This window comes from Microtus oregoni, unplaced genomic scaffold (genome assembly GCF_018167655.1).
Source record: "Microtus oregoni isolate MIOR12 unplaced genomic scaffold, Mior012 000000F_ref0000247, whole genome shotgun sequence".
NCBI lineage: Eukaryota > Metazoa > Chordata > Mammalia > Rodentia > Cricetidae > Microtus > Microtus oregoni.
Genome location: NW_024543059.1, coordinates 1,152,138 through 1,165,868, shown reverse-complemented (window position 1 = coordinate 1,165,868; position 13,731 = coordinate 1,152,138). Strand labels below are relative to the sequence as shown.

General features: G+C 54.3%; 1 protein-coding gene across 8 annotated transcripts in view; it reads left to right on the top strand.

The window, feature by feature from the left end:
• Window positions 1-8,534, top strand: part of LOC121452800 (glycerophosphodiester phosphodiesterase domain-containing protein 5) — a 77,506-nt gene extending 68,972 nt beyond the window's left edge. For 5 of the 8 annotated variants that reach the window (XM_041659092.1, XM_041659067.1, XM_041659083.1 and 2 more), the window contains 8 exons: window positions 528-678; window positions 1,289-1,507; window positions 1,978-2,135; window positions 2,398-2,545; window positions 3,888-3,970; window positions 4,461-4,475; window positions 6,214-6,326; window positions 7,355-8,533. In XM_041659092.1, coding sequence (XP_041515026.1) covers window positions 528-678; window positions 1,289-1,507; window positions 1,978-2,135; window positions 2,398-2,545; window positions 3,888-3,970; window positions 4,461-4,475; window positions 6,214-6,326; window positions 7,355-7,503 — 1,036 coding nt within the window. In that variant the 3' untranslated portion in view covers window positions 7,504-8,533. Of the gene's footprint in view, window positions 1-527; window positions 679-1,288; window positions 1,508-1,977; window positions 2,136-2,397; window positions 2,546-3,887; window positions 3,971-4,460; window positions 4,476-6,213; window positions 6,327-7,354 lie in introns of all 8 variants that reach the window. The other 3 variants (XM_041659122.1, XM_041659112.1, XM_041659131.1) reach the window with 3 other exon arrangements.
• The last annotated feature ends 5,197 nt before the right edge of the window (window positions 8,535-13,731 follow it).

The window sequence follows — 13,731 nt, the reverse complement described above, 5'->3', positions numbered from 1 at the left end:
TTGGGGAGCGGGAAGCATGGTGCCCTATATTGTCCTACACTATGGCATTCTGTGAACTGTGTCCAGCCCTAGTGGGACGATGAGGATGAGGGAAGTAATAAACTTTGTCAAGGGGACCTGTGCTGGCGCTGTCATTGATACAGCACTTGGAGGGCTTGGTTTGAGGCCAAGTCTCACCACTTAGTGGCCACAGACCTTGAGATAAGTGTTTCCTGCTTAGCCTCTGTTTCCCCCACTATCAAGAGAGGCAGTACTTACCTTCTAACATTGCTGAAAGGAACAGATCCACTCTCCCCAGCCCTCCCCTCAACTGTCTTCCCCACTCGACCTTCACAGAGAGTCTAAGGACTGGTCCCTGAACCTTTGGAGGTTCCCACTGGTCCAGTACTGTCCCCACAAAAGCGAGGACTCTGTAGCTGATGTGGGAACAGGACGGCTGTGTCCTTTGAGGGTAGGGAGAAGGGAGGTCTGTGATTGGGGGCAGGTGGGCACCCTGCATGGGTAGTGACAGTGACTCTCTCCTGCAGCCTGGATGGTGTGCCCTTTCTCCTGCATGACACCACCCTGAGGCGGACCACCAACGTAGAGCAGGTGTTTCCAGAGCTGGCCCGGAGGCCTGCTGCCATGCTCAACTGGACTGTCCTGCAGAGGCTCAACGCTGGCCAGTGGTTCCTCAAGGTCTGCCTGTACCTGGGCCTTGCCTAGGCGTGGGAAACATGGAAGGCTCCTAAAGAAGGAGGCAGGTGGCCATCGGCTCAGATGACCCTAGCTAGGCTAGCTGGCAATCCCCTCTGGGCTCTTGCATCCAGACCCTGTGACTATCACTGCTTGTTAAGGGGTTTCTGGTTCTGTTGGCTTCCCCTCTCAAGGATGCTGATCCTTAATTGTTGAAGCCCTTTTTCTAGGGTTAGGGGTGTAACTCAGTTGGTGAGTGCATGCCTAGCATGGACCAAGCCCTGGGTTCAATCAGCAGCTCATAAACTTGGTAGGGTAGCATCACCCAGCACTAGAAATGGAAGCAAAAATAATCAGGAGTTCAAGGCCATCCTTGGCTACATAATGGACTCAAGACCACACTGGACTGACTCCAAGCCAAGGGTTCTCATGGGAAGCAGGTGGGACCATTGAGAAGGTTAGGCATTCCTCAGACCCCTACTGGGCGACAGCCATCAATCTCCAACATACCAACAGTGACTGGCCGTCCTGGTTCTCCATGCTCTATCGCCAGGAAGGTGTTTGAAAGCTCCAAAGGGCTGGTGACAGCCGTGTGTGTCCCTGTCTCTGCCAGACTGACCCCTTCTGGACAGCCAGCTCCCTATCACCCTCAGACCACAGGGAGATCCAGAATCAGTCCATCTGCAGCCTGGCAGAGCTCCTGGAACTCGCCAAGGGAAATGCCACACTGCTGCTCAACCTGCGAGACCCGCCCCGTGATCACCCGTACCGTGGCAGCTTCCTCAACATCACGCTGGAGGCCGTGTTGCATTCAGGATTCCCACAGCACCAGGTGAAGCCCTGTCCGTGACGCTGGCTTAGCCCCCTGCACCACGATAGACCTACCTGCCCCTCTCCAAACCTCAGCTTCCCTGTTTGTAAAATAGGGCTGTGTGCACCTTGTTTTCCTGACTGGTCCATTCTGGGGACAGGAAAGAGTCCCAGCAAGTGCTTTCAATCGCTCAGAGGAGAGTGGGTTCCCTGTTACGTCTGTGGAATTTGTCCCAAGTCATTGAGGCGTGACACTTTGGGATCCTGAGGTCCCTCTGTGACGCATAGTTCTCTAGATGCTGTTGACTGTGGTCAGGGTGGAGGGTGAGGTTGCTCATCTTGTCTTGATCAGGGAAGCTGATTGAGTTGTTCACTATGGGCTCTGTTACTGTAGACAGGACTCTCTTTGACCCTTGAGGGATCTAGGAGGACTAGGGCCCTCACCCCAAGTCTGGAAATGAGAGGCCTGACCACCCTGTCTCCGACCGGCAGGTCATGTGGCTGCCTAACAGGCAGAGGCCTCTAGTACGGAAGATGGCTCCCGGCTTCCAGCAGACATCCGGGTCTAAAGAAGCCATCGCCAGTCTACGGAGAGGTCACATCCAGAAACTGAACCTTCGCTACACTCAGGTGTCCCACCAGGAGCTCAGGTGCCTGCCCTGTGTCACCCCAGGTGCCCCTGGAGGAGGGACTGTGTATCCCCCAGTTTGATCCTCCACCTAGCACATGTGGGCACAGGGTAGAACACACAGGGTTCAGACGTGAGATGGGAAGTACTGGGCAGACTGTGTCCTGTGAGCATGGACACAGACACCTCATTCTCCTGGGTGACCGTGAGGGGGACAGTCTGTTAGGGGTGCTCTCCCAGCTCAGGCAGCAAGGCAGCTGACCAGCCTCTGCCCCCCTGCCCAGGGACTATGCATCCTGGAACCTGAGTGTGAACCTCTACACCGTCAACGCACCGTGGCTCTTCTCCCTGCTGTGGTGTGCCGGGGTTCCATCTGTCACTTCTGACAACACCCATATCCTTTCTCGGGTGCCTTCTCCACTCTGGATCATGGTGAGTTGGAGATTGTGGGGCCTGAGGGCACCTAGGGCTATCTGTCACTGCAAAGGTTCTCCCCCTGGGATGGTGGTGTTCGTGGTATGTAGGGGTGAGAGGGCAGCTATAGGCTAAAGCAGAATGGAATTGTCACAACCTCTGAGGTCTGCATTGAAGGCTGGGGACCCTGGGCCTGACCCATGGGAAGATCACATTGCCCAGCGACCAACACTCAAGAAGTTGACATCTCCCTGAGTCATGGGCTGCTTGTTAGATTTGGTTCTAAAGGGAAGTTGTTCTACAAAGAGGCTGTGGACAGGCTGGGTCTACTCAAAGGACCATGAGAAGTATGTGGGAGTCAGTCATGGAGCTCCTGAGGCCAGTTGAGCTCCCATCCCTGGCCCAGAGATAACCCCAGGAGCGAGGCAGAAGCTCCCCTGCCCTGTCCCTGAGGATGCAAAGAAGGGGAGAGAGAGGGCTTCATAGCCAAGAGGGCTGTAGTGTTGGTGAGTCAGAGCTAGGTTATAGGTGGTAAAAAGAGGTGTGGGCAAGGCCTGAAGAGGGCCTCAGTCGTGGACAGGAAGCTATGGAGGCCTGGGCTAATTGACTCATCGGGACCCCTGCCAAGCCAGAAAGAGCCCACTTTGCAGTTCTTACCTGTCCATGGTACTTAAATACCTCCAACACTCTAAGGTGACATGAAATAGCACACAGGCAGGTTGCGGAAGTGTGCGTGTTGGAGATTTCAGGCCCCGTGGAGTTGATGGACTTCAAAAAGTGCCCCTCAGCCGGGCGGTGGTGACACACACCTTTAATCCCAGCACTCGGGAGGCAGAGGCAGGTGGATCTCTGTGAGTTTGAGGCCAGCCTGGTCTACAAGAGCTAGCTCCAGGACAGGCTCCAAAGCTACAGAGAAACCCTGTCTCGAAAAAGAAAAAGAAAAGTGCCCCTCATCTGTCTGAGGCTGAGGGTGCTGAGGGGACACACAGGGGCCTTTGTTTTCTCCAGGCCCTGTGATCAACGTCCTCCTACCCCACATGGGCACCCCTTACCGATTTGTAAGGTCATAGCTCCACTGCCAGGCACATGACACCTTACCTGCAAATAAAGGAACCATTGGTTTTGTTTCTTTTTTTTTTTAATCATTCGGCTCTTGCTTTGAGCTCCTGTAAGCTTACACACACTCGAGACTCAACACACCTCGTATACCCTGAATACACACACACACACACACACACACACACATAGAACAACATGCCCAAAATAAAATATTGAGGAGCCTCAAGCTCCTCCCCTGCCCCTCCTCCCACGGTCTAGATGAGCTCTGACTGGAGGCTGGTCTTGGGTCCTCTCTCCACAGCCCCCAGACGAGTACTGCCTCATGTGGGTCACTGCCGACCTGATCTCCTTCAGCCTCATCGTTGGCATCTTTGTGCTCCAGAAGTGAGTAGACCCCAACATGTCCATACCCAGCCTATCCTCAACGGGGCCCAGGCCCCGCCCTCAGCACGAGCTGGATGGCTTATAGGATGAGCACCCAGCTCAGGGGCTCAGAGCCAAACCTTTCCCGGATCTGCTGTGTGGTATCTGCTCTGTGGTATCTGCTGTGTGGTATCTGGTGGACGCTGCTCCCTCCGTGGCCGGTCTGCCCGCTGTCAGCCAGGACATGGGTTCAAACCTAGGAGGACCGAGTGCTATTCAGCCGGCTGGAACCTCCCATACCCCTAAGACAGCTGGCATGTGATTGCCATGGGTGGAATGGGTTGTGGGGGAGGGGACAATGTTGGGCCAGCCTGGGGCCCTAGGCAACCAGGCACCAAGGGGCTGGGGTTGGCTCTTGACTGACGTTCTCTCTCTGTCCCACCCTGCTCTGATGGCGCATGTCCCTCCTCTCTCCCCTCCCCCTCTCTGCTGCACTCTGGCAATCTCACAGCTATCACTTGATCAGGTAATTCTGGTGTGTCCCCCTCCTGCTCCTCTTCCCCCCATTTCTGGCCACTCCCTTTCCAGGTCTGTCTGAAACGCTGCTGTTGTGCCTGAAGCACTGGCCCTTTTCCATGCCCCCACCCGCCTCCTTTCTGCTCTCTCCTTTCCGGTTCCTTTTCCCCTTTGAGATGAGCCTCACTATGTAAGCCAAGTCCTCTGACTGGTGTTCCTCCTGCCTCAGCCTCCTGCGTGCTGGGATTTATTCTTCCCGTGCTGTACTTTTTGGTCCCTGCTGAGGGTGGGGACCAGTGTTTCCTTGGTAGGTGCTGACCCAGCTTCCCTCAGCACTCGAGTGTCTCCTCTGGGGAGAGAGAGGGTCCTCACATCCCCAAGTCCAGCACTCAGGGGGTCCTTCGCCACCTGCCCTGTGCAAAGCCCCATTTTTGTTTCTGTCTGGCTCCATTGGCTTTTGCCTCTTGGACTTCCTTTCCAGTGGCTCACCCCGTTTCTCTGCATCACCTTCTCTTTTTCACTGTCTATGGCCCACACCCTCACTCCTTTCCCCCAGGGAGACCCCCCCCCAGTTGCTTTCCTGTCCTGGATGTGCCTGGCTGTAGAAACCCTGGCCTGATCCTCTTCCCAGTGGGTTCTAACATTAGTTTCTAAGATGAGACCTAGGTGTTAGGGATGGTCAGGTGTCTTAGGACCTGTGTTGGGTCAGGTAGCTCTGCTGAACAGCTTCTAGGCTGGGATGCAGGAGAAGCTGGAACCTGGCTATGAGACTGAACCCTTGAAAGGAAGTTTAGCTCGTACCTCTTCTTCCCACCTGCAAAGTCCACATGCATTGCCTGGTGTGATACTGAGCCCCAGAGTTATTGTCTCCTGAGGGTCAGGGATAGCCAGAGCGAGAAGAGGGAGCCTGGGAGGTGAAGCAGGGGGAAGGAAGATCGTTTCTCTACGGGCCTCATTCTTTCATTCATTGATTCAACAAACACTCATCCAACACGACAACCTACCAGGCGTTGAGGCTGGCACTGGGGGCCTGACAAGAAGCCTGAGGAACAAGCACTGCCCACAAGGATTGGCAAGGCAGCCGGCCCAGCCAAGGCACAGTGCCTTCCCCTCCTGCCTCTTGCTCCCCAACCTCCGTCTGCCCGGTCCTGCCACCCTGTCTGTCCGTTTCTGCTGTGCTAGCCCTGTCTAGAAACCCACAGTGAGTTTCATATGGACTCTTCACTGCCCCCAACCACCCGTCAAGGTTCCGTCTCCTGGGGAGTCGGGGGTTCTTATTTCTAGTTGGATAATTCCGTGCCAAGTTCTCCTGACATCCTTGTCTGGGAACCTGTGAGGACCAATCCTAAACAAAACCTCGCTTCAGTGTCCTCTTTGGCTCCTTCTGGCTTTTCTCAGCCCATTTCATTTGGTGGGTTTACAGGAAGCCTCTGCTGGGGTTTCCTGAGGCTGGTGTGTTCATAAAAGTGGGTTATCAGTCACATCTGCTGAGCTCACCCCACCCCGCAACTGTCCCACCCAAAGAAAGCCAGGGCATAACTAATAAAACTGCCTGTCTGGGCCAAGATTGCTGATAAGTGAGAGGAGAAAGAAGGGCAGGAAAGCCCTGGCTGGGCGTCAGTTGACTGCCCCTCTCTGGGCCTCAGTTTCCCCATTTGTGCTGTGGGTCTCTTGCTATGGAAGTGGGCAGGGTGTCTGCTCCAGGGAGCCTGGGGAGGGACCTGATGCCCACAGGGCCGTCTCCGCAGGTGGCGCCTGGGTGGCATCCGGAGTTATAACCCAGAGCAGATCATGCTGAGCGCTGCCGTACGTCGGACCAGCCGGGATGTCAGCATCATGAAAGAGAAGCTCATCTTCTCAGGTGACAGCCTGCATGGGCCCTGGATTAGACAGTTCACATGACACAGAAGGACAGGTGGACATAGCCTCTTTTCAGGCTCACACCCATGCACGCACTGAGGGACAGAAACACGTCAGACAACCCCAGGTCCAGGGGCTCGGTGATAGGCTGTTTGAAGGTCCTACATTTCTCCTTAGTTCACATGTGACATCTATAAGTGACAGCTGTGTTCTGTCCCCTGCTGCCAGTCCCTGCTGCTCTTCCCATGATGAAGGCAGCTGTAAAAATGTGCAAAACTGGGTATCACTGTACCTCTTGGGTGAAGAGCCAAGGCAGGAAGTGTGCCCAGAGCTCCGTGAGGTAGCAAGGAAGGTTTGAGGTGGTGACGTAACTGGGATGTGAGGATGGCTGGGGGAGCCTGTGGAATGATCAGAGACAGGAAAGGGTGAGCTGAGTTATCTGAGGCCCTGTCTCAAAACAAAGCAAAAGCAGCTAGTGTAGAACAGGACTACAGACAGTCTACTGGACAAGGAGAGGCCCCTGCCCTTGCAGACTGTGATAGAGGCTGGATGAACCAGGCTGGCGTGAAACAGGAGGCCCCAGTCCAGCCTGGGGAATCAAGGAGGTATCTATTAGATCGACATACCAGAGATGGGGAGACAGATGTTAGGAAAAAGAGGGATCACTAGGAAGTCACTGAACAGAGAGAAGCCTGTGTGTGCAAATGCTTGTGTGTGCAAATGCTTGTGTGTGTGCATATGTCGTGTGTGTGTTTGTGTGTGTGTGTGTGTGCAAATGCCTGAAAGTTAGCACTGGGTAACAAAGCACCTAAGGTGTCATGGTTTTCTGCAGCAGGATGTTCCAGGGACCAGAGGACTAAGGGCCCAGGAGGGACTCAGGGGGCCCCTAAATGCAGGCTCAGTGCCCATGAGTTCATGGCTAACTGGATCCAGTAATTACATCTGCCTCATCGCGCCTCCCTCCCCTCCTGTCTCCCTGTCCTCAGAGCCCATCTCCCTACTCACACCCTGTCTCTTCTGGTCCAACAGAGATCAGTGATGGTGTAGAGGTCTCTGATGAGCTCTCCGTGTGCTCAGACAGCAGTTATGACACCTATGCCAACAGCACAGCCACTCCCGTGGGCCCTCGCGGCGGTGGCAGCCGTGCCAAGACCCTCACAGACCGGGGTGGCCATTAGCTGAAGATCAGTCTGCCTGACGTGTACCTAAGGTAGCATCTAGAAGAGAGGCGCTGACAGTAACTGCGCCTGCGGGGGGAGCTGGTTCTGCAGCCTACTTGAATGCCCCAAGCTCCTTTGTCAGTTCCAGCCTCTCTTGGGGGATGACCTCTCCACTGAGGCCCAGGTGGGCCAGGACTCTAGCCTCTCAGATGCCCCTGCAGGCCTGGGACTTTTCATCTGGGAAGCGTGGTCCTAGTCTCCTGGTCCATCTCACAGCCGTCCTTGGCCTCCCAGCCTGGAAGGTTTGCCGTGTGCCCCGTGGAAGTGGAGGGTGTGGCTGCGTCCCTGGGACCACTCCTGTCTATTTATCTGTCCATGCTGTGAGATGAGAGACTCTGTTCTCATCCTGCCTTTGAGGATGTGGGCTGGGCTTCACCCCTGCCTGGCAGCTCTACTCTCTGCACCCATCTCAAAGCACAAGGAAGTTCATCTCAGGAGGAAAACCAGTGGCTATGGTGGAGACATGTTCCTCCCAACCAGCTTCGCTCCACCACTGGCCTCTGAGTCCCCGAGAAGTAGCTAAAGATGTCCAGAATCACAGGTTTGGGGTTGTTCTGCCTCACACCCAATTGTCCAACAGGCCCTCTGGGTCAGAAGAAGCCTTGAAGACCACATGGTCAACAGACTGATATGACCTCAGGTTCCCACAGCAGTGTCTGCAGGGCAATGGGCCACCCGGGCAAAGCGCTGTGAGCTCTGTCAAGCATGGACGTCTGGCCAGAAATGCCTACAGGAGAGGGAACCTATGGGCCAGGACAATTAAAGCTGCCGTCTTAATGTGTGCTGTCTCTGAATTGTCAGATTTGGGTTTGGGTGCTGGCCCCTGGGTTTGAGGAAGAGCCATTTCAGAGATGAAAATGAAGATGACTGAATATCCAAGCTCTTCCCTTGGTCAGTCGTGATGCTGGAGCTTCAGCATCCCTGGATTACAAAACCAATGAATGCCCCCCCTCCGTGGGGGCAGTATAGCAAAGAGATCATCCAAGGTCACATAGCTTTGAACAAGCAAAGCCAGGGCTACTCTGAGAATATCCACACCCTTACTTAACTCGTGCTTAAAATGTCTTGCCAGGGTGTGGTAGCACGTGCCTTTAAAACTATCTTTTTAAATTTTAAAAAATATTTATTTGTATGTACGTGTGGGTACTCTCAGAGTCCAGAAGAGTGTATTGGATCTCCTGGGTGCTGAGAACCAAACTTGGGTCCGCTAGAGGAGCAGCCAGTGCTCTTAACTTTATTGATCCATCTCTCCAACCCCCAAGATGTCTTTCTGAAAAAATAAACTCCAGTGGACTGAAGAGATGGCTCAATAGTTAAGAGTATTGGCTAATCCTCCAGAGGACCAGGTTTCAATACCCAACACCCACATGGTGGCTCCTAGCTGTCTGACTGGCTTCCACCACACAGAACAGACATACACACAGGTGAAACACCCATATACATAAAAAAAATGTATTTTTTGAGGCAGGGTCTCTCTACATAGTCCTGGCTGTCCTGGAATTCACTATGTAGACCAGGCTAGCATTGAACCGATATCTCCCTACTTCTGACTCCCTAGTGCTGGGGTTAAAAGTGTGTGCCACCATACCTGGCTCAAAAACAAGATCAAAAAACTCCAACTTTGCTGAGAGTGAGAAAATGAGAGGGCATGACCTCACGTCCAGCCTGGGAGGGCATGACCCCACGTCCAGTCTGCAAGGGCATGCCCTCACGTCCAGCCTGGGAGGACAGGCCCTCACGTCCAGTCTGCAAGGGCATGCCCTCACGTCCAGCCTGGGAGGACAGGCCCTCACGTCCAGTCTGCAAGGGCATGCCCTCACGTCCAGCCTGGGAGGACAGGCCCTCACGTCCAGTCTGCAAGGGCATGACCTCATGTCCAGCCTGGGAGGACAGGCCCTCACGTCCAGCCTGGGAGGACAGGCCCTCACATCCAGTCTGCAAGGGCATGACCTCACGTCCAGCCTGGGAGGACAGAACCTCACGTCCAGCCTGGGAGAACAGAACCTCACGTCCAGTCTGCAAGGGCATGACCTCACGTCCAGCCTGGGAGGACAGAACCTCACGTCCAGCCTGGGAGGGCATGACCTCATGTTCAGCCTGGGAGGGCATGACCTCATGTTCAGCCTGGGATGACAGGCCCTCAAGTCCAGCCTGGGAGGGCATGACCTCACTTCCAGCCTAGGAGAGCAGGAGCTCACGTCCAGCCTGGGATGACAGGCCCTCATGTCAGCCTTCTGCACCTTTTGTAACCAGCTAGGAATGTCACAGCAAGAGGTCCTGGATCTGAGACAGGCTGTAGATCAGGGTTAGCAAGTTCTTCAAGGTGACATGGAGGTATCTGAGCTCCTGGACCTGCAGAACAAGCCCTGAGTGCAGATGTCTTGCCTTGGTGAGGTTTGACTGTGGGTCTGGCTGAAGCAGGCTCACACCCCCTGCTTAGCATGAGAAAGGGTACCTGAGCTGGAAGTCAACACAGTACTGGGAACACTGGTGTCCGTGTCCCCTCCCACCTCACAGTTTCTGGGGCTCTGCCTTCTGCCCTCTGTGGGGAAGGTCAGGGTAGAAACAGGGAAGGTCTGTAGTTCTTGAGGCTCCCACTGAATCTGCATGGCCTTGAATGCATCCTGAAGGGAAGAAGGGAGATTGGACCCCTGCTCCATCTTGCACGAGGTCATTGGTTCTCAATCTGTAGGTCTGGACCCCTTTGATGGTCAAACCACTCTTTCACGGGGGTTGCCTAAGACCGTCAACAAACACAGACATTTACATTATGGGTCATAACAGTGGCAAAATTACACACACACACATACAGACACACACACACACACACACACACATGGTTTTTTGAGACAGGCTTTGGAGCCTGTCCTGGAACTAGCTCTTATCGACCTCGACCAGGCTGGCTTCGAACTCACAGAGATCCGCCTAGCGTCTACCTCCCGACTGCTGGGATTAAAGGCATGTGCCACCACCACCTGGCTTAGATTATGTTTGATTTTGTATATGTGAATGTGTGTACTGTGTGGGCCCCTGTGTGCTATTGCATATGTGTGAGTAGGTTCTCTCCTTCCACCATGTGGTGCTGTTACCCTCTGAGCCATCTCACTGGCCCCACACACCTCCAGTCACAGGACCACATGCAACACACAGAGCAGAGAGAGATCCTTGCCACATACGCATGAGCATAGGTCCACACATATGATAATAATCTCACACACACAAGTCTCTGACATGCAAATGAACAGACACATGGGTTATGCAAAAGCTTACAATGACAGCTGTGCTGAGCAGGGATCATACATGTAGTGGTCACAAAGAGGCAGGAGGGAAACCTGGATCCATAGCTGTGACAGCCACATTCCTGGTGGCATCCAAAGCCATGTGGTCACATGTCCACATAGCCCAAGCACCCCAGGACTTCACAGTCACTGTGTTCCGTGAATGTACACACATATGGGTTAGAACACCTACATGCTGACAACCACCCCATCAATCTGAAGCAGACACCCCATATGTATACCATATGCCTGTCACCCCCAGCCCTCGAAACACCACTGCCCAGCATCGCACACACAATCAACTCCATGCTCATCCATACAGCTCCCTCCCAAGACTGGTCCAAGAGCGGAACAAAAGCCCAGTGCCCATTCCTACCGGCTCCCTCTCCTCCCCTCCCCCTCCTGGCGTCCAGTCCCTTTGTCCTCCCGCACCTGAGCCCAAGTGGGAATCTAGGCAAAGCCAGAGTAAAACCAGGAGCTCAGGCTGCTAGCAGGCAAGCAGGCGAGGCAGCAAGCGGCAGGCACGGGCTGGAGCTGCTAGAATTTGCAAGAACAGCAGTTGCGGAAGAGGGCGTGGCCAGGTAAGTACCAAGTACCTGGGACAGGGTTTCGGAAGCAGCGTCCATCCAAAGCGTGCGGGGCGGGGTTAGCAGGAGAGTGGAGTGCCGAGCCGGTTTCCACTGACTGTATCTCGGTTCGCCCATGAACTTGCTTAGATTCTGAGATGGGAGAATGCTGATGGAGCCCCACGTGAGAATCCCTACCTTCCCAAGTGTCCTTGGGCCCCGGGACAGTGGGACTTCAAGTTGGAAACGGAGTCTCCCATCACCGTGTGCCCGTAGTTCCCTAAGCCTAGAGCAATAGGTGGCAATAAGTATTGGCAAAGTTCTTAGGAGGTGAACTTAAGGACCATCACAATAATAGCGGGGGAGGGGGTCTGTTCTCCTGAGACCTGCCTTCTCGAGTCTCCGCCTAGAGGGTAGCTGCTTCCTAAGCTAGCTAAGGACAGCTCTACTGTACTCCGACCGATGACCTGTCTCACTGGATCCCGGCTTGTTCCTTGAGGACACGCCCCCCACCCTGGCAAGTCCTGCGAAGGGGCTAGAATTAGCAGCCTGGTGCCCGGCGGGCTTGGGCTGGTCGCCCCGGGCAACAGTCCTTGTCCATCAGGAACTTATTTCGCGTGACGCCGAGGCGGTGGGTCCACTACTCAGCATGATCCCACAGACGCTGTGAAAGCCAGGCTGATCTGCCCTGGAGCAGTAGATGGGAGAATGGACACACACGAGCGCGCGCGCGCGCGCGCGCACACACACACACACACACACACACACACACACGAACACGCACCGAGCTGAGCTGAGCCTGGGAGTAAGTTCCCACGGGAAGGAGAGCACCGCCTGTCTTCGGACCATGTCAAGCGTTAGCTGCCAGTTCTTAAGGACCAAGTCCTAACCAGGGTGAACAGTGCAATCTGTGGATAAACACCCCTTCTCCGCCCCCCCCCCCGCCCCCCAGCTAACCTCTGAAGGGCAGGCTCCTTGTATGTGACCGTTTCCCCACAGCAAACTCTTAAGAGGGTGCGGGTAAGGACAGGCTTTTCCCAGAGCCTTGAAGGCCACTCACACACATCCTCCTGCACGAGGAAGTGCTGATCCAGGCTTACTACAATCCCAGCACATCCATCCATCCATCCCGACAGCTACCATTCTCTGGCTAGGCCTTAGTATGTTTCCGATGGCGCTGGTGGCTTGCCCAGGCCCGATAACACCAGACTAACGGAGGATGAGAACCCCATGTGCCTGGGGCCTGGATCTTTCCACTGGAAACTTCTCTCATTCCCCTGCTTTTGCTCAACTAATCTACTCACCTCGGGAATCCCCTTCTTAAATGTTTTGACTGTCCTTTCTGAGCTCCTCCAATTCCCCAGTCCTCTCTAAAAACCCCTGCCCAAGCTCTGAGCTCCAGAAAGATAGGGGTTACGACTGTTGGCGCACACACACACACACACACACACACACACAAAACCGCTATAAAAACTCTAGTTTAATCTAGTTTAATTTAATCTAGTGGCCTTGTGTGAGGAACACACACACACACACACACACACACACACACACGTGTCTAGAGTAGCTTGAATCCCTTTACCAGAGACTACAGCTCGTGTAACCAGACCCTTCCTACAGACATTTTGTCCAAGTTCCAGGAACCTCCCTGAGATCCCCCTTCAGAAGTTGAGAGTGGTTTTCCTGGTGTTATTGGTAGTCACGTGACACTACTCAATCCCAGGTGGAATCCCTAAACACCGCATTGTCCAGACTTGTAAAAATCGTTCCATCCTCCCCCTCCCTTTTTGAGTCTCCTCAAATTATCCTATTTGAGTTTGCCATCTGTTTCCCGCAGAGCCTGGCAGGAAAAACCTTAGCCAAGTCTGAACAGAAAACTGTTCGGGATTCTGGAGGGAGGACTGGACACAGAAGGCAGGGGTTGGCTAAACGCCATCAGAAGTCTAGATGGCGGGCGGTGGTGGCGCACGCCTTTAATCTCAGCACTCGGGAGGCAGAGACAGGTGGATCTCTGTGAGTTCGAGGCCAGCCTGGACTACAAGAGCTAGTTCCAGGACAGAAACCAGAAGCTACGGAGAAACCCTGTCTCGAAAATCCAAAAAGAAGAAGAAGGAGAAGGAGAAGGAGGAGGAGGAGGAGGAGGAGGAGGAGGAGGAGAAGAAGAAGAAGAAGAAGAAGAAGAAGAAGAAGAAGAAGAAGAAGAAGAAGAAGACGACGACTAGATGGACTAGGGTGGGGGTGAGAGTGAGGACAGTAGCTGCATGACCAGAAGTGCGTGGTGAGTGACCCAGCGAAGGAAGGCCTAAATGTGCGGGATGTCCCCAGCAGGCCCATCCCCAATG